Source organism: Colossoma macropomum, unplaced genomic scaffold (assembly GCF_904425465.1).
Source record: "Colossoma macropomum unplaced genomic scaffold, Colossoma_macropomum, whole genome shotgun sequence".
In the NCBI taxonomy this organism is placed as follows: Eukaryota; Metazoa; Chordata; class Actinopteri; order Characiformes; family Serrasalmidae; genus Colossoma; species Colossoma macropomum.
Genome location: NW_023494789.1, coordinates 39420682 through 39440007, shown reverse-complemented (window position 1 = coordinate 39440007; position 19326 = coordinate 39420682). Strand labels below are relative to the sequence as shown.

Genomic DNA, 19326 nt, shown 5'->3' with positions numbered 1-19326 from the left:
TACAATTTGAAAATGAATGTCAAATCCGATATGAAAACAATGAATCTTTTAATCCTTTGAACAGTGGAGAGTAAATGTGCAAGGAATTGTTATGACCCACCTGGTCAGTTAAAATGCTGAATTGAAATGGTCACAAAGGAGAAAACATGATAATCATAAAAATTGAACAGAGCAGCAATCAGTAATGTAATGTAATGTAATGTAATTTTGAAAGGTCTGAGGGAGAGACCTGCAAACAGTAATTAAGGCTACAGCAGCAAATATCTGTCAGTCTTGGCCTGCTCTGCATAAGACGTCATGTCAGAGTCCAGAGTGCCCCCTGCTGTACAGGCACACAGTCTAGATCATCTAAGCACTGTTCTCTACCAAAATAAGGAACTGGACTATTAATAAATGTGTTCTGCTTACTTTAAAAAAAAATCCTCATTTTACAGCTGAGCATCTTTTTCAGGGTAACAAAGACCCTCATTCAAACATGACTTTTAATCCTCAACACCTGTCCTGTGTACTGAGTTGTGTTTAGTGATTATGAACCATTCAGAGTTGAGTGGTTTTCCTTTCATAGCGAGATTGAGGCATGTTTCACAGTGCCAGTGTGGTTTTATACTGCATAACAAGATCATGCAGAAAATGAACAAAAAAAAAACAACAAAAAAACAGAACATTATGAGTCACTCCATACCAACTCATCTAGCCCTACCAATTCGTGTCATTGATTTTCTTACAAAAGCTCATATGAAAACTACTATTAAATTCATGGGACACTGCAAAACCCTATAGCTCTACTCCAAGTATTTTTTAGTTAATTTTCGAAGTTTCATCATTTTTGCGATTCTTTATATATGAACTCCTCACCAAGTGCTTATTTTTCACTGAGTTGGGATGAAATTTGTACTGAACTGTTATATGTTTCACAGTAATCAAATTATAAAAATGTATATTTTTAACCAGAACAAAAAATCCTGTAAAATTTCAAAAACTTTTACTTTTCTTGCAACCAGATTTTGAGGTTAGTAGTATTAGTGTAGTTCTATCACATCTAGAAGTTATTTTGTCCTGCACTGATCTTGCTAAATGTAGCTTCAGAGCTAAAAGTCCACTGTTAAAGATATTTTGACTCTATATTTTTCCAAGAAGGATTTTTTTTTTATGGGGAGGTGTTAATGTTTTAGAAGCTGGTGTGTTGGCATACACAAGATGTTCTGGATTCTGGCATACCCTGAGCCTGCATCAAAGGGGCATGGGTTTCCAAAAAAAGTTGGGATGCTGTGCAAAATTTAAATAGAAATAGAGTGCATGATATGCAAATCATCTAAACAATAAATGTCAATGAAAAACAAAGACAACATATGAAATATTAAAACTAAGAAATTTATTTAAGTTTTTGTAAAATATTTATGCTCATGAATTTGATGCAACATGTTCAGCAACACGTTCCAAAAAAGTTGGGGTATGTTTAACACTGTATTGCATCGCCGCTTCATTAAACAACTTTCTGTAAGCTTTTGGGAACTGAAGGAAGTTAATGTGCTGTGCTGTGTTGTGTGTGTGTGTGTGTGTGTGTGTGTGTGTGTGTGTGTGGTGTGTGAAGGTGCTGAAGTTGTATTTTAGGCTGCCTATTTTTGTGTTTCTCCTTATATGGTCATGTTGTCACACCTGTCACTTGTCCTGTATACACTGGGTCTCATCTTGACATCAGTCCAGCTATAAAACTGTGTCAGTCCATTGTCTTGGGGGGCTGGCTGGGTGTCTGGAACCTGTGCGCGCAACAAATAAACTTCACTTGTCCAGACAACAGATCGAGTCTCCAGGGTCTGGATTCTATCAAGTGGCGCCGTGACCCGGATTGGACATCTCATCTCTATGCTGTAGGTGAGTGCCCATTTCGAAGCAAACCCTGAAACCAGTAGGATATCCTCCTCTTGTTGACGGAACAGAGGGGAAGACTGCGGTAGTGTTCCCATAAGCCCATGGCAGGAGAGAAGGCTACCACACAGAGGGGTGGTAGGGTGGCACCTGATTGGCCTGATGATGTATTCATTGTCAGATTGGATGAACAGTTATGTAAACATATAGACTCATCTAGTTATCAAAAGAAATTGCCTGTTCATCCAGATAAAATTTGGTCTCTAGATGAGTGTAAGAAAGCCCTAGGTTATGCAATACGGAAAGATAGTGGTAAACATGTTGCATATGTCACTAGGCAATTTGTGGAGGCTGAGCGAAAACGCTATGAGCACGAAATAACACGCCTTAATACTAGGATTAATAAATTGGAGTCAGTGTTTAAAAAAAACTGCAACAAAAGCATCAAAATAATTTACAGGAGGAAAAGGTGAAGTCAAATCAGTCTGTAGTCCCCTGTAACCCAACACCAACAACCAGTAGTCCAAACTTATATCCAGATTTGAGGGCAGAACTGCCTACTGATTGTCAGGATAGTGAGTCGGGATCAGATTCCGATAATCATGAACCATCTCAATTACAGTGTGCTCCGCTGGTAAGGACAGTTACGCATTTAGCCACAGGGGGAGTACGTGTAAAAGACCAGCATATACCCCTTAGTCCAGAACAGCTTGATAAACTAAGCAAGGATTTTAAACATCCTCGGGTTATGGGTACTGTTCCTTTCATCAGTATGTTGCGCCGCAAAAGACGATTATATAATCTGCATCCATTGGATGAGGTGTTAATTTTATCCCAACATATTGCAGAAAGGGAGGTCCAAGAATTGCACGAACTAGTTGTAGATGAAACCTCTATTATAGATGAGCACAGGAAAATAATTGAGGCTTTTATTAAAGAGCATGGGTCAGATGTTACCTCTTGGGCTACCATAGTTGAATGCAAACAAGGAAAAGGTGAATCTGTACCTGCTTACACTACTCGATTTCGTGAATGTTTCCTGGCACATTCTAGTTTGACAGAATATCGGGATGATACTTTGGACAGAATTACAGGTCCTAGTCCATTACATCAATGCTGGTTTGATGGCTTGAGTGACAAAATCAAACAACAGCTGCCCATTGCATATAGAGACTGGAAAGTCAGGAATTTTAGGGACCTTGTGACCTTACCGTCAGATTTAGAATGTGACCTATCTAAGTCCCATAAAGTGCATGTTATTCAAACTATACCAGGGCAACAGGTCAGTGCTAAACAAGGAAATGTTGTAGCACAATCCAATGTACGTAGGGGCCATTGTTATTATTGTGGGGCAGTAGGACACTGGCAGAAAGATTGCCGTAAAAGAAAGCGTGATCAGAACCATAAATCTTCTAATTATAACAAGGGCCAAGGTAAGGCTGTTGCTCTTTCTCCTGAACAAGCAGGTGCCATCCTAAAATATGTACAACAGCATACCATACAGCCCACAGCTCCTCCAGCAGGATCTTTAAACTAATAGACGCTGTGCAATGCAATTTAGGTGCTCGGTCGAATGTTAATCTGTATGATAATCGTTTGTTTGTAACATTGACCGTGTGTGGCACAGATGTTGATTTTTTGTTTGATACAGGCGCCCAAATATCTGTCTTAGCTTCAACACTGGCACAGTCATTAAAAATACCTTTGTCAAAAGAAGAAAGCTTAACTTCTGGAGTTACGGGTCAGACTCAGTTGCACTTGTCTGAACTATTAGAGATACACTGTGGTCCATATACATTGTCAGTGCCTTTGTGGGTGGGACAGATATCCATATCTCCTATTTTAGGTATGTAAAGCTAACAAATGCATAACAAAAATTGCACGTATGGTTGCTGATCTGTCCCCTATTTTTAATGGATTGCGTCCAGAACATTGTATTTTATCTGTAATTGATATGGCAAATGGATTTTGGTCTGTACATTTACATGAAGATTATCAACCATGGCTAGCTTTTACTGTAGGTTCCCAACAATACCAGTGGTCAAGATTGCCACAAGGCCTTCATAATTCACCTACTATTTATCATCAAACCCTGCGTAGACAGCATCATCTGATGCTCCAACAATGACTAGTACGGTTCTACAATATATAGACAACATTTTGATAGCTTCCTCAAATGCAAAGGAACATGAATGTGACTTGCTAGCTTTGTTAGATTACCTACATTCGGTAGGACCCAAAGCCTCTTTTAAAAAGGCCTAGATTAACCAATCCTCTGTTCAGTATTTGGGACAGCTGGTTTCACAGGCTCAGAAGTCAATTTTGCCTGACCAGTGTGCCGTGGTACGTGCTATTTCACCACCTGTCACCCTAGCACAGCTACGCTCTTTTCTGGGATTGTGCAGTTACTGTCGGCCTTGGATTGAAGATTATGCAAAAACAGCTCAACCACTATACGATCTAACCAAAACAGAAAATCAGAAAACTGAGTTTCAGCTAACTGATGATCAGTTAAGAGTTTTCATTCTCTTAAACCTGCATTATGCGGTGCCCTAGGTCTAGCGAACATGGAACTACTGTTCACACTGTATGTTTCAGCGTCACTAGGGTTTGTGTTTAGCTGTTTAACTCAAACTCATGGTGACAAACAGAAGTCTGTGTTTTATTACTCTGCTAAAATAGAAGCGGTTATGCTTGGAATGTCACCTGCCTGAGAGTAACCCAGGCAAACTTTGTGTGGTTTTAGCTGTTGCTCCAGTTGTTTTGGATAAAATTCTTACTGTTAAATGTCCACACTCAGTTTCCTCTTTGCTCTTAAATGGCAGGATTGTTTCAGTGACAGCACAAAGGTGGGGTAACTGGCTTGCAGTTTTAACTGCCCCTAATGTAGTAATTAAAAGAGCAGCTGGAAATGCTATTTCAGATCATTTGGTGCAATTGAAATATGATTCAGATGATTGTGAGTGTGACACTCTGGTGTCTAGTACGGTGTGAAGTATGTATGCTGAAACACCTTTGCCAAATGCTGATGTTGTGTTATTCACAGATGGCTCTTTCTGTGTCCTTGATGAGGGACAATGTACAGGGTGGGCTGTCACAATACAGTATGAAAAAATAGCTACCGGTAGATTGCCGGATCATTATTCCGCACAACAGGCAGAACTGGTAGCACTAACTCGTGCCTGTGTGCTTGCTAAAGATTTAAAAGCAAATGTATTTGTCGATTCAAAGTATGTCCATGGCATATGCCATGATTTTGGCTTGTTATGGAGACATTTTTTGACAGCAAATGGAACCCCAGTGAAAAATGCTCAGCAGGTGGCAGACCTAATGGAAGCGCTCACACTTCCAAAACAGGTGGCTATTATTAAAATAAAAGCCCATCTTCTGAACACCAAGGCAACTGTTTAGCTGATAATGCAGCAAAAAGGGCTTGTCTTTTGCCTATTGAATATATCTATTGAATATATACAACCTATTGTTAAAAATTTGGCTGATCTACTTGCTTTATACCAGCAGGCCCCAGGTTTGGAAGTTTGGACTTGGGTTGAGTGAGGTGCGTCTCTTCGCGATGGTGTCTGGGTTAAGGGGGGTAAATATGTGGCTCCTGATGTCCTGCTTCCCTATTTGGTGGCTACCATACATAGTCTATGTCACCCTGGAGTAACCCAGATGGTACACCGCTTCAACCAAGTATGGTGGAATCCTAAATTCCGCAAGTATGCAGAGAGTCATTGTCTAGCTTGCACCACCTGTCTTAAGGCAAACCCAGGACTTGCAGTCTCCCTCCCCTACCAAACTGTAACACCACCAAGTGGCCCATTTCAAGAATTGCAGGTAGATTACATCACTTTGCCAAGATGCCAGGGAAAACAGGACTGTTTGATAATAATTTGCAAGTTCTCAAAGTGGATTGAGGGATATGCCACTACTAAAGGCACCGCCCTGCATACCGCTAAATGTCTGGTGAAAGATTTTATCCCAAGGTGGGGTCTCCCAAGGGTCATTGAGAGTGATCAAGGAACTCACTTTACTGGGAAGGTTTGTCAAGAAGTAGCAAGGTTGTTGGAGATAAAGTGGCATCTCCACTGTCCCTATTGATCTCAAGCATCAGGTCAGGTCGAAAGGATGAACAGAACTTTAAAGTCCAGACTGACCAAGTTACATCATGATGGGGGTTTCATGGGTGGAAGCTTTACTGGCTGTACTTTGCAGCATCAGAGCTTCAACTAACAGAATTACCCGGCTGTCACCATGTGAGATTATTACTGGTCGTCCTATGTCACTTCCAGGAACTATTGATTTAAGAGCGGCAGACATACATGTTATGTCTGATAGTCTGCTTCAACACTGCCAGACATTATCTGAGGCTGTTGCCACTGCTCAGAAACAAGTGTTGGATGCATGGAAAGAACCTACAAAGGGGGGTCATCCTATCGTTGCAGGTATGTGGGTAATGGTTAAGGTGTATAACACTCAGCCATTAGGGCCAAAGTGGGAAGGTCCATATCAGGTCCTCCTTACTACACCTTCTGCTCTAAAATGTCAAGGAAAGCCAAAATGGATACATGTGAGCCATACCAAGGTGGTACCACCACCTGATGGTGATGGTTAGTTTAGGGATAAAATGGGTGACTCTGGTTGGGAGATGCTCTGAGGAGGAACTATGATGTTTAGGTCATGGGGGTCAACCTCAGGAGTGAAGATCTTCCTACTTCCCCTTTGCGGCTAGTGCTCCCCTACTTCCATCAGAGGCCAGGACCCAGGTTAGCTAGGGAAAGAAGATATCCATTACAAGGGCTAAACCAAACCTTTATACAAGGGCATACGACATGGGTTGTGTACTAAGAATATGATGCTGCTGCTGTGTCTGTCTGTTTTGTTTCCAGGATATACCCAGAGCAGACCAGAGACTGTGACGAAGGAACAGGACATCAGGCGGGTTCCTGAATGGTGGTCGACAAACCGACATCAAGCCTATCTAGGTCCCCTGACGCTGTCCCTGTGAGCTGTTTGGACACAGCAACACTTTCTCCCACTATGCTGGAAGAGAAGACGGCTACCACTGCAACAAGCTGCATAATAAAAAGACTTTTATAACAAAAAGGCAATAAAGAAGAATGAAACCTGTAGTTTTCATAAACATCCTGACAATACCTTTGGCAGGCATGATGGAGGATGTTTGTGACCACAACATGGTCTGTGGTCAGGCCATTCTGTGGACACAAAATCATACCTTAGGAGGTGATGGTTGTTTGCCATGCCTTGCATCACCGCTATTATGTAAGCCCAATGTCTAACATTTCTGCGCAAGCTTTATGTACAGACCATTCCGCTTCTGAACCCATGAGAATAATAGCACAAATGATGGTAGATGGTATAAGTGAAGATAACTGGTAATTGTCTATGGTTAGATGTCTGAGATCAAATAGAGCTGCCTATTACAATCCAAATGCTGATAGCTCCCGGATTGTTGGCTGGCAGTATACTGTTAGAGTTGGTAGTACTGATTCCAACTTTATGGGTTATCAAAATTTGACTATAGCATGTGATTATCGGGCTAAATCTAGCTGGAATTATGGATTAGCAGATCCCATTCCTGTGAGGGCTTCCTCAGGTTGGGTATGTATTGACAAACCTTGTTATCCAGAGGACACTTATCTTGGTAACAGTACATATGCTGTTTCAATCTCTGCCTTCTCTATGAATGGCACATTTTGGTGTAAACATTCTACCACCACAAATACCAACCCATGCGGTATTTGGATGAGGGAACCACTCCCTTTGGGTTTCTATTTGGTTTGGGTAAACAAGGCTTCACTCCCATCTGATTCATGGTGCGGTTCCTGTTACATGGCGGTAGTCATGCCTCCTATTACAGTCCATACCGATCCATGGACCACATTACAATCTCATGGACCTTTACATTGTATGAAAAGAGAACTTGGCGTTACCCAAGCAGGTATATAAACATGGAATGGTCACATTATGAAGGACCCCTGGTCTAGTATAGCGCAGACAGTAGGGTGGGGAATATTTCCATTTGACGGTGTTGTAGATGCCTTACAGAGGATAAATTATTTGGCTTATTCCACACAGAAACTAGCTAATGAGACTAGTGAAAGCTCTCCACTTAGTAAATGATGAACTCCGTGCTTTACGAGAAGTAGTGCAGGAGAATAGGAAGGTTTTAGACTTGCTGACTTTAAAAAAAGGAGGGGTATATCACATTCTCAATACCTCCTGCTGTATCCATGTCCCAGATAACTATGAAAATATTGATAAATATGTAGCAGACCTTCATAGACTCATTCCAAATCCTGCTCCGGAGGGATCGCTTGATAAGTTCTTTAACTGGGTTGGCAACATTTTTGGAGGTATATTTTCTGGAGTCTTACAGCAACTGCTCTGTTATGTACTTCCCTTTGTAGCACCGGTAATAGTTGCTATTATTTACTTTTGCCGCAAATTACTCTGGTGCTTAATGACTTAACTCCACTGGCATAGGCGTTCCTTATAACCATGGAACCACTTCATTTCCCCAGTTTGCCTGTATGCAGACTGAAGGGAAAGAGACCCGTCTTTAGGACATGAAGAAAGAGGGAAATACTGGCCATATTTCTCTGGAAGAGGAAAGGATAGATTGATTAAGCTTGCGAGAACATACCTTTTATAGTATGTTCTAAGGGGGGAATGAAGGAAGTTAATGTGCTGTGTTGTGTGTGAAGGTGCTGAAGTTGTCTTTTAGGATGCCTATTTTTGTGTTTCTCCTTATATGGACATGTTGTCACACCTGTTACTTGTCCTGTATACGCTGGGTTTAATCTTGGCATCAGTCCAGCTATAAAACTGTCAGTCCATTGTCTTGGGGGGCTGGTTGGGTGTCTGGAACCTGTGCGCACAACGAATAAACTTCACTTGTCCAGACAACAGATTGAGTCTCCAGGGTTTGGATTCTATCAGAACTGAGGAGACACTGCTGTAGTTTTGAAAGTGAAATGTTTTCCCGTTCTTGCTTGATATAGGATTTCAGCTGTTCAACAGTTTGGCATCTCCTTTGTTGAATTTTTTTAACCCATTTTCCACACATCAAACGAGACATTCACTGCACTGTACCACCTCTTTTCAATCTATAAATCCTGTAACACACCCTGAAGGTATTTATAGCCCGATCATCCGTGCGCAGTCTCATCTGCAGAGGCCTGAAGTTACTACCACCTTAAACACACAAGGTGACTAATTTTAAACCATTTTTATTTTTAAATATTTTGGATAGTTTTTAATAATCTATGAAAAACTAAAGCCCTTTCTTCAGTATTAAATTTCTAATGGCTAGTCACATTCCCATGCTGTATGGATTTAAAATGTTTCATTTAAGCGTTGGCTTTTTGACAGTCAACCCACTTCCTCTAGTATTTCTGTGGACGTGTCTTGAGCCTATTATCTGTGTGTGTGTGTGTGTGTGTGTGTGTGTGTTTGTGTGTGTGTTTGTGTGTGGTTGAAGTTTTCTCACTGCTTATTGAAACTCAATGCATTTCATCAGAGCTTACAAGAAGGCCAGCCACAGCCAGCTTCTTGCACTCCATCACCATCTGTACTGGTTGATCTCTTTCTCTTCCAATGGGTAGCAGTGCTGTGTGGGTCTTCTTGCCTTTTGAGGTGATCATTGCTGTAGCATGTTGTTTGGGCAATGCGCTGGTGATCTGGGCAGTGTGGACATGTGGAGCCCTCAGGCAGCCCACCTTCTGCTTCATTGTGTCCCTTGCTGTGGCTGATTTCCTGGTGGGGTCTGTGGCCATCCCCATAGCTGTGCTGGTCGACATTCGTATGAACACCTCGTTTTATGGCTGCCTTTTCATGTGCTGTATCATCATAATGCTAGAGGTGGCCTCTGTTGCTTTACTCTGGCCATTGCAGTGGACCGTTTTCTCCGTGTGCGCATCCCTCTGACGTGAGTAGTTTTTATCTTTATATCTGAAGGAGCTATAACCATCCTGCAGATAAATAACATCAGATTTTGACTAGTACTGCGACCGTGTGGCAGCTATTTGTAGAACAATGTGGTGCTCTATGATGTTTCTTTTATGAAGTAACACTGATATGTTGACTGCTCAGTTTTATGTTTTTAAACTATTTAAGAAGCAGAACAAAGAAACTGATACTATTTATTTCTTTCCCAGGTATAAGTCTACAGTCTCTAAGAAACGCTCTTGGATCGTGGTTACACTCTGCTGGTTCGCTGCTGTGTTGCTGAGTTTTATCCCCATGTTTGGATGGCACAACACTTTGGGTGCAGACAGTATTCAATGCAGCTTCTTAACTGTTATTTCCATTTCCTATGTAGTAAACTTTATTTTCTTCAGCTTCTTTCTTCCTCCATTGGTTGTCATGACAGGCTTGTATTGTTACATCTTCCTGACCACTCGAAGGCAGTTAAGAGCAAATATAGGTTTGGCTGCCGAGTCCAGGACATACTACCAAAAAGAACACAGACTGGCTGCTTCACTGGTTCTGGTCTTAGTTCTCTTTGCTGTCTGTTGGCTCCCAGTATTCCTTACGGTCACTGTAAAATTATATGGTCATAATATTGAGGTGCCCTCTGTTGCCATTGACATAGGTGTCCTCCTCTCTCATGCTAATTCAGCAGTTAACCCCATAGTTTATGCGTTTAGGATCCCCAAGATAAAAGAGGCGTGTAGGAAGCTGTGGAGAAGAGTTTATCATGACAGAGAACAGCAGCAGAGTGAACAGAACAACACACAGAATAATACTGACAGAAATTCAAACAGCCATGCAGAAAACACTGGAACAAAAGACAACAGTACCGAAAACAGAAGTACTAACTTTTTAAGTTGACCCGACTAAACCACACAACCTACACAAGAATTACTGTTGCCAGTATTTCGATGTGCAACCTGTGACATATTCAACAACAAAAAAAGTAAAAACAGCTGTTCTGGCAGATTTTCACCAGGGAAGATACTCAGTGTTTGGTGACATCTATGGGTCCCTTCAGATGGTCATTAACTGCAAAAGTCCAAAATAATATCATTAAAGATTGTAGTAATTCATCCAATTACTCATAGTCTGCTGAAATGATCAGAATATGTATGAACACATCTTTAATTCCTTCATGTTTCACCCAATATCAATATAAATACTCTCATTAAAGCTTGTGTTCTCTATTTTCATTTCAGAGTGATTGTTTCATTTCAAATCCAGTCTCATTGCCTCATTAGATGTGAATGAATTACATTCTGGGTACATAGTTTAGGTAAAATATCTAGTTGTGATTTTTCTTGCCAATATTCTGACTACAACTTAAATTATTTTTATTTGTATTGAGATTCAGGGCTGAAGACCAGCTGTACTCCACACATGGGTGTTCACAAGTGTTGTGTTATAAGGTTAGATTGTTACTTGTGAGCGTGTATTTTTGGTATGTTTTTGTGTGTTTGTCTCTCTTTCTCCTTCTTTCTTCCCCTGTCTCTTCCTTTAAATGTGTGTGGTTTAAATCTCTTGTGTTTGGAATGTGCTTTTACCTGGCTAATTATTTTTAAACCAGTACTTACTTTGATTGGTTTATAGGTGCTTGTGTTAGGGGTGTGCTCGTGTTGGGTGTTTTTCCAGGACACTTGCTTACTGTTTACAGGAGCACTGTCTCGTGTTAGGGGTTTGCTTATGATGGGTAAATCTTGTCAGCACACTTCCAACTCAGTTTACAAGAGTTGCTTACTCAAACAGGTAAGAGGGTCACGTTCATACATTGTACATGATGTAGAATTCTACTCTGTTTAGTCCCCTAAACCAGTGGGTGGAGCCACCCCATGTAATGTTTTGATTTTTGGAAAGGAAGTTTTATGTAGTTAGCTTTCGTTTCATTTTGTTTTTGTACCCAAGTACTTTTTTTACTCAGAGTAGGAAGCACAGTTGTTTTTATTAATTTATTTTTCATTGGTACTGTCCACAGTTTGATTCTTCCAAAGTTGTACTAGACATAGCATAGTTTTTTTTATTGTGAATTTTACCTCAGTTATGATGTTGTTGTTACACAAAATCAGATAAAGATGTCTGACTTTATCATGTCATTGACAGCACAATCTGAAGATTTTGTTAGAGGTTTTTATCAAGCAAATGTGGCTTGCTGTGAAATAGATTTGAGGTGTAGATTTTGGTGCAGGATTGTGAAGAATTAAGTTGTAAAAAACAAATGATCCCCTTCATATAGACAAAGGTATGCAATCAATAAAAGTGAGCTAAGGCTGCTTCAGATTTAAGATGGTCTAGTGCTGCTTTCAAGTGCAAGTGTGGTGGTAGTTTTCTCTGAGCAGGAACTTGTTCACCCAGCATGCACATTCATGTGGTTTATGTCAGAGATGAACAGAACACTGAGGTTTTGTAATGAGTATTGCAGTTTATTAGCTTGCTGGCTTCTATTGATTTTGACCTATTATACTGGCGTTTCAACATTTTAAAACTTGTAATTAAAAGAGCAAAATGAAAAATTAATTAAGACAAAAATGAAAAGAACAGAGAATAAACAGTAAAGTGCTAAAAAGATGCAAAGTGCAGTAGCTTGAGGAGTCTGAGAGGTGCAGATGAGCAAGTGTTTTTAGTCCCCTTTTAAACATGTCTGTGCATATTTGACAGCTTCTGGGAGGAACCAACTGCAGCCTATAGTGGCTGAAGGCTGCCTCACTGTGTGTACCTCTGGTTCTAGGCACTGACCAGACTCTAGTGATCCGAGATGTTTACTAGGGCCAGAATTTGAACGCTAGGGGGAGGGAGTCCTGGACTTGCCATAAAATTAAAGGGACCCTGCATAACTGACAACTTGTATCCTTTTATAAATTTATTTGTTAAAATGAATGCCCTCACACAAAGTGACCACATTCTGTCCTGAGTTTTCATCATGTTTAACATTAGTTTCCTCCCACTGGATAAAATGTAAACTCGAATCCCTAAAATAAGTGTTCAATCCAGTGCACTGAGCTGAGTCAGTCTCGTTCAAAACCAGAGAAGATTAAAACCCAAACTGCTGAGAAACTATGTACTATTGACTTTAAGTTAGCAGCAGCCATCAAAATGCAGAGAAAATGAATGTTATCAATCATGCCATACACCAGCTAATGTATTTGTTGGAAAAGATTCATTTTTTGAGAGTGTGTTGGGTAGAGTTCACACTAGCCCATTGCTTCATGTGATGTTAAGGCCATATCGTTGTCAGAGCAAAAACTCCTATCTCCAAAATGGAAACTTTAGAAGAGAAGGAAAAAACGTTCATGACTAATGGAAGTTAAGGCAACTATTTTTGTTTTTAAAGTAATTTTAGACCATATCTGTTTGGTCTGTTCTTCATGAAATTAAGACAATGTTATGGGTACCTGGAGTTTTCAAATTATGTAAAAAAAATAAAATAAATTTTTACCTGTTTGTCCTGAAAACTGAGCTTTGATTTTAGATGAGGCATTTCTATTCGGAGCCCACTTGATACTGCATTGTCTTTACATCAGCACCACAAAAGTTTCAATACTAGTAAAGGAGGCCTTCATGAGGCTAAAAACAAACCTGACAGAGCCTGGAAGACCACAGAATAATTTTTTTAGTCACAAAGAGAATGAAATCACCTCCTCTTTGAAACATGGTGCCATGGCCATGTACGGCTATCAGTGGATCAGTCTTTACTGGTGTGATGTAGGTACTGACAGCAGCAGCAGAATGTATTATTAAATGAACAGATACATTTTAGTCGCTCAGATACGACTAAATGCTTAAAAGCTTGTTGGACAGTGCTCACCTTGCCACAGTACAGTGACCTAAAACCTGCTGCTAAAGCAACTATAGTTTTTTTCAGCAGCAAAATGTGGAATATTCATGAGTGGACAAGTCAGTCACCCAACTTTAGACCTGCTGTGCATGAAGTTCACCTACTGACAACAAGGTTAAAGGCAAAAAGCCCCCAAAAGAAACAGGAACTGGAAATAGTGACATCAGGCTTCACAGAACATCATTAGGGAAGATATTCAGATTCTGCTGATATCTGTATGTTGCAGTTTCCAGGTACTCACAACTGCAAGAGATTTGTATTGAAGTACTACAGCCTTTATTTTAAATTTAAATAAAAAATAAGTAATTGAATGACTGTCAATTGATTCAGTTACTTAGTCTTCTGAAATGGAAAGACTATGTGCAAAAAGAGCTGTGATTCATTTATGGTTCACCTAACATAGGCGTTTGACCAGTTTTGGGGGTCATGCGGTTCAAAGTAACATGTTACAGTAATGTCATTACTTTGTCCTGTAATGAAGTAATGTAAAACATTACTGTATATATTCTTATGTCACATTAGTTATTTACATTACTGACATGTCTGTAAGCATTCAAAAAGCCCAAGTCATGAGTGAATATCAGGCTTTTTTGCAGCTTAGTTTCCATCTATGGATTGCATAGACTGGGGAGTGAACAGTACTTTTTGAAACTATATCAGTGTTTATTTACCATAAGAAGGTCTTCAATTTCTATAACAGTGAGAGCAATTCAGCTCTCTATGATACGGGCCCTTTAAAACGTAAATATTCTCTATATAGATCCTCCATGCCTGGCCTTACCATAAACTCAACAAACTGTTGAATTATCTTGTGACGCTATATGAAACTGACCTCACCTGAACAGACCAGACTCAATTTTCATTCATAATCAGCTCTGTTCATTAAGAGTTTATTCTGACACAGTTTTTGGCCTGTTTCTACTGATGCGTTAACAGGTGTTTTTTTTTTTTTAATAGTGTCAAACAATAATTTTAATCAGCACAACCTTCCATGCCTGATTCAGGGTAAAGGCAAGGACAGTGACAAACCTTTCGAATCCTGTTTAGTGTGAAAGGCTGTTTGTTACTAAATAAAGTACTATGAATGTTTTTTTTCTTCTGTAGTTCTACTTGGTACTGATATGTGTGGGTTTCAGACATGAATGTAGAAGTACTGACTGATGTGATTCCATTTTCTGTGAAGTAATCAGTCACTGCCATTTCAGTTGGAGAAACATAATTACTCATTCATCATAGATTCTTTGGGTAACTTTTGAGTTGGGTTACCACTGTTTATAATGTTCAGCACTTTAATTTCAATATTTAACTTTAAATCCAGTGTTCTGGATTATAGAGGCAGCACAATAAAATGTGTCACAGTCCAGTTACTTTCATTATATGTAAATAAATTAAATACTTCATACTGTGGTGAGTAAAAGTAAAGGGAACTGTTATGATCTACCTGGTCAGCTGCATTCTTGTGTCAATATAGTCACAGGTGAGAAGACAGGATGTTTCACTGTATCTTTTAATACAGTAAAAGAACTGATGAAGAAGGGCAATAAAGATAAATGATGCTGGAGGAAGAGATTTGCGAAGAGAAAGAACAATAAGGGCTGCATGTGTGTGAGTCCTGATCTGCTTTGCAAAAAGGCATCCATATTTACCTGTTGGACAGTTGCTGTTGCTGCTGCTGCTGCTGCTGTTGCAATTCTGAGAGATGAATGGCTTCAAAGTCCCCCCTGCTGTACAAACAGCCTAAACCATCACACTGTATAAAAGATTTCACTGGGCACTTCAGCTCAGTTCTCTACCCAAACAAGGTACTGGAGCACACTATATAATACATTCATTGGCCACTTCATTAGGTACGCTTACCTTTTATCTACACTCAGTGTTTATTTTTTCAGGTCTACTAACCAAACAAGGACACCTGCTGGTAGTTATGGAATTACAGATTGCTGTTTCTCCGCATAATTTTCCCAGTACTACCCTGTTCATTAATATTCAGAACCAGTTGAAGTTTTATTAAGTTTAAAAGGACTTACTTAAACTTATGGTAAGTTAGCTGACAACTTCAGATGTCCAAAACGAGGAAAGAAAACACCTCTCCAATAATGCTAATTTCTGCTTGCTGATTCTAATAGTATGACAGTTCTATGTTAGAATCAATTCACATGAACACTTTAGGGCCAGCCCTGTGATGGACTGGTGGGCTGTCCAGGGTGTTTCCTGTCTTCTGCTCAATGACAGCTGGGATAGGCTTCAGAACCCCCTTGATCCAGGAAGAAAAGCAGTGTAAAAGATGAATGAATTAATGAATTTTAGGGCTGTTCTAGATTAAAAATGAATACTTAAATATGAATGCTTGCAAAAACATTCTATGTGTTATTTGAAGCTCGTAACAGACAAACATTTTACCGGGTAGCAGCTCTACAGTGACTGTATTAGTAGAGCTCTGACGTAGAGCTGCCACTGTTTTTCATTTCTACCAACTGAATGGAATGTGTTTTTTAGGCTTTCACTCATGTTTAGAGTCAGTGGCAAATCTAGGACTTCCACGAATCCTAAAGTGACGTTTTTTTAAGTTTTCATGAAATTGGTCTCGCCTACTGAAAATCAAAATGAATAGTTAATTTCACTGTCAGTTCCTAATTATGTTAATGGTCATGACACAATAGGCCTTCAACTGAGCCCTTGAAGGCCTGACCAGTGGGAGAGCTCGCTTGGCTGTATCTACCTGATTAAATCCTGATTGGATAATGTTCCATTTCAAGATTTTAACCCTTTTGTTTCCCACCAAAACTTAACAATGAAATATGTATCATATTTGCAGAGCTGAAATACAAGAAGCAAGAATGACTATGTATAATATATGAACACTGATCTACAAATTACACACATGCATGTTTTGTTTTGCAAAATCATTAGGCCTTCTCTAAAGGCCTAGAACACCATGAGGGTTCCCCTTTTTGCGTCATAAGTCTTGAGTCAACATGTTACTCAAGTCTAAGTTGCTGACTCGAGTCCCCAACTCTGGTTTTAGCAGGGCAAATTTTTAACGAAAACGTCTGTTTTTATAAAACAATATGCTCAATACTTATGTTGCTGTGTATATTGTAGCGTTGGCATAGAAGAAAATGCAAAAAACCACAGTGTATATAGGCAAACACTCTTCTTTTTTGAACAGGCAACAAGAAATGTCCAGACGAGGCAGGGGGTTAAACAGGAGTACACAGCTACTGTGGAAGGTGGACACTTCAACACACTGTAAAGCTACCTTCCTCAATCACAATTACTCCAAGCAACGGAACTACACTAATAATATCAATAACAGTAATAACAGCAGCAGCAGTACCTTTTCAACCCAGGAGCGTGGCACCTCCCAAGATCCACTTGCAGCGCGGCCCATGGAGGACACCAAAATAATAACTATTTAGAGGATGAGCTTTAATAGACTCAGGCATGTTTCACAATGCCGGAGTGGTTTTTCTGTTGTGTAACAAGTAAACATAAAACACAGGAACATGCAAGTTTTTATCAGAGCTCAAAGGGAAGTCTAGCCACAGCCAGCTTCTTACATTCTATGATCACTGGTTGATCTCTTTCTCTTCCAATGGGTAGCAGTGCTGTGTGGGTCTTCTTGACTCTTGAGATGATCATTGCTGTAGCATGTTGTCTGGGCAATGTGCTGGTGATCTGGGCAGTGTGGACATGTGGAGCCCTCAGTCAGCCTACCTTCTGTTTCATTGTCTCTCTTGCTGTGGCTGATCTCCTGGTGGGGTCTGTGGTCATCCCCATGGCTGTGCTGGTGGACATTGGTATGAACACCTCCTTTTATGGCTGCCTTTTCATATGCTGTATCATCATAATGCTAGAGGTGGCCTCTGTCGCTTTACTCCTGGCCATTGCAGTGGACCGTTTTCTCCGTGTGCACATCCCTCTGACGTAAGTAGTTTTTTACCCTCATAGCTGAAGGAGCTATAACCATCCTGCAGATAAATAAGTTCAGATTTTCATTTTGTACTGTGCTATATTTTGGCAACTTAAGCAATATGATGTTGAAATTATGTTGTGAAACTTATATGTTAGCTCATCCTTTTTAAATCTTTTTAAACTATTTAAGAAGCAGAACAAAAAAAGTGGTAAGATTTTTATTTCTTTCCCAGGTATAAGTCTACAGTCTCTAAAAAACGCTCTTGGATCGTGGTTGCACTCTGCTGGGTCACTGCTGCATTGCTGAGTTTTATCCCCATGTTTGGATGGCACAACCCTTTGAGAGCAGACAGTACTGAATGCAGATTTTTTACTGTTATCTCCTATTCATATCTAGTTTACTTCATATTCTTCAGCTTATACCTTCCTCCGTTGGCTCTCATGACAGGCTTGTATTGTTACATCTTCCTGACCACTCGAAGGCAGTTAAGAGCAAATATAGGTGTGGCTACCAAGTCCTGCACATATTACCAAAAAGAACACAGACTGGCTGCTTCACTGGTTCTGGTCTTGGTTCTCTTTGTTGGCTGTTGGCTCCCTCTGTTCCTCATGGTCACTGTACGATTATATGGTCCACATATTGAGGTGCCCTCTGTTGCTGTTGACATAGGTGTTCTCCTGTGTCATACTAATTCAGCAGTTAACCCCATAGTGTATGCGTTTAAGATCCCAAAGATAAAAGAGGCATGTAGGAAGCTGTGGAGAAGAGTTTATCATGACAGAGAACAGCAGCAAAGTGAACAGAACAACACACAGAATAATACAGACAGAAACAAAAACAGCAATGCAGAAAACGCCAGAACAAAAGACAACAGTACAGAAAACAGAAGTGCTACACAGCAGCCAGTGTTGTAATAACCTGCTGCAACTGCTGACATATATGAGGTGCACAAAGACCATAATTGACTGTTTACAAAATTATGATTGACACGCCTCTCAGCCATTACAGTCATCTCTAAACGTTCTGTCAATCAAAGGAAAACCTTTGGCACTGTTGGAACGATTTGTTGTTTTATCTTAAATATTCAAACCCCATTTATGGGAAGGTTGAGGCATTTTGTAAAATGCAGTAGAAACAAGAATCTTTGATTTTTTAATTCTTTTGAATCTTTTTAACTGGCAAAAGTACATAAACATCACTTTTAATGTTTTGATTGATCAGCTTCATTGTATTTTGTTAATATAAACAAATTTTGAATTGGAACGGGACAAAATGAGAGCAAATAGTCTATAGAACATTCAAGTTTTGAAACATTCCTCAATTAACAGGTAACAGTCTAGGGAATCTTGACTGGGTATAAAACGAGCATCCACCAAGGCTCAGCAAGCAAAGCAAAGACAGATTGTGGCTCACCACTATTAAAAATGTGTGGAATGTATATCATGAATAATGAAGAGGAGAATCAGACGACGACCACAGACTCCTGAGCAGCTGAAGTCTTGTGTCAAGCAAGAATGGTCAAACTTAGTATCCTCAGTTCCAGTAAAAAGTGTAATGAAAAGAAAAGGTGATACTACACAGTGAACATGCCTCTGTCCCAACTTTTTTGAGTGTGTTGCAGGCATCAAATTCTATATTTTTTTAATGTTCACAAAAACAATTAAGTTCTAAAATATTGGAAATCTTTTCTTTGTACTTTTGTCAGTTAAAGAAAGAT

The 19326-nt window shown here is 39.9% G+C and overlaps 1 protein-coding gene and 1 pseudogene across 1 annotated transcript; both read left to right on the top strand.

The window, feature by feature from the left end:
* Positions 1 to 9486: 9486 nt before the first annotated feature.
* Positions 9487 to 11723, top strand: LOC118808537 (annotated as a pseudogene).
* Positions 11724 to 17231: 5508 nt separating this feature from the next.
* On the top strand, positions 17232 to 18783 carry LOC118808536 (adenosine receptor A1-like). Its single transcript, XM_036571285.1, has 2 exons — positions 17232 to 17620; positions 17842 to 18783. The coding sequence occupies exons 1-2, from the start codon at positions 17289 to 17291 to the stop codon at positions 18521 to 18523; spliced, it is 1014 nt and encodes a 337-aa protein (XP_036427178.1). The 5' UTR covers positions 17232 to 17288; the 3' UTR covers positions 18524 to 18783.
* The last annotated feature ends 543 nt before the right edge of the window (positions 18784 to 19326 follow it).

Excerpts from the sequence above, each read along its gene's own strand:
- LOC118808536 (XM_036571285.1), top strand. The coding sequence starts at position 17,289 with ATGGGTAGCAGTGCTGTGTGGGTCTTCTTGACTCTTGAGATGATCATT. Across the intron at positions 17,621-17,841 it reads CGTGTGCACATCCCTCTGAC|GTATAAGTCTACAGTCTCTA; the intron begins GTAAGTAGTTTT and ends TTTCTTTCCCAG.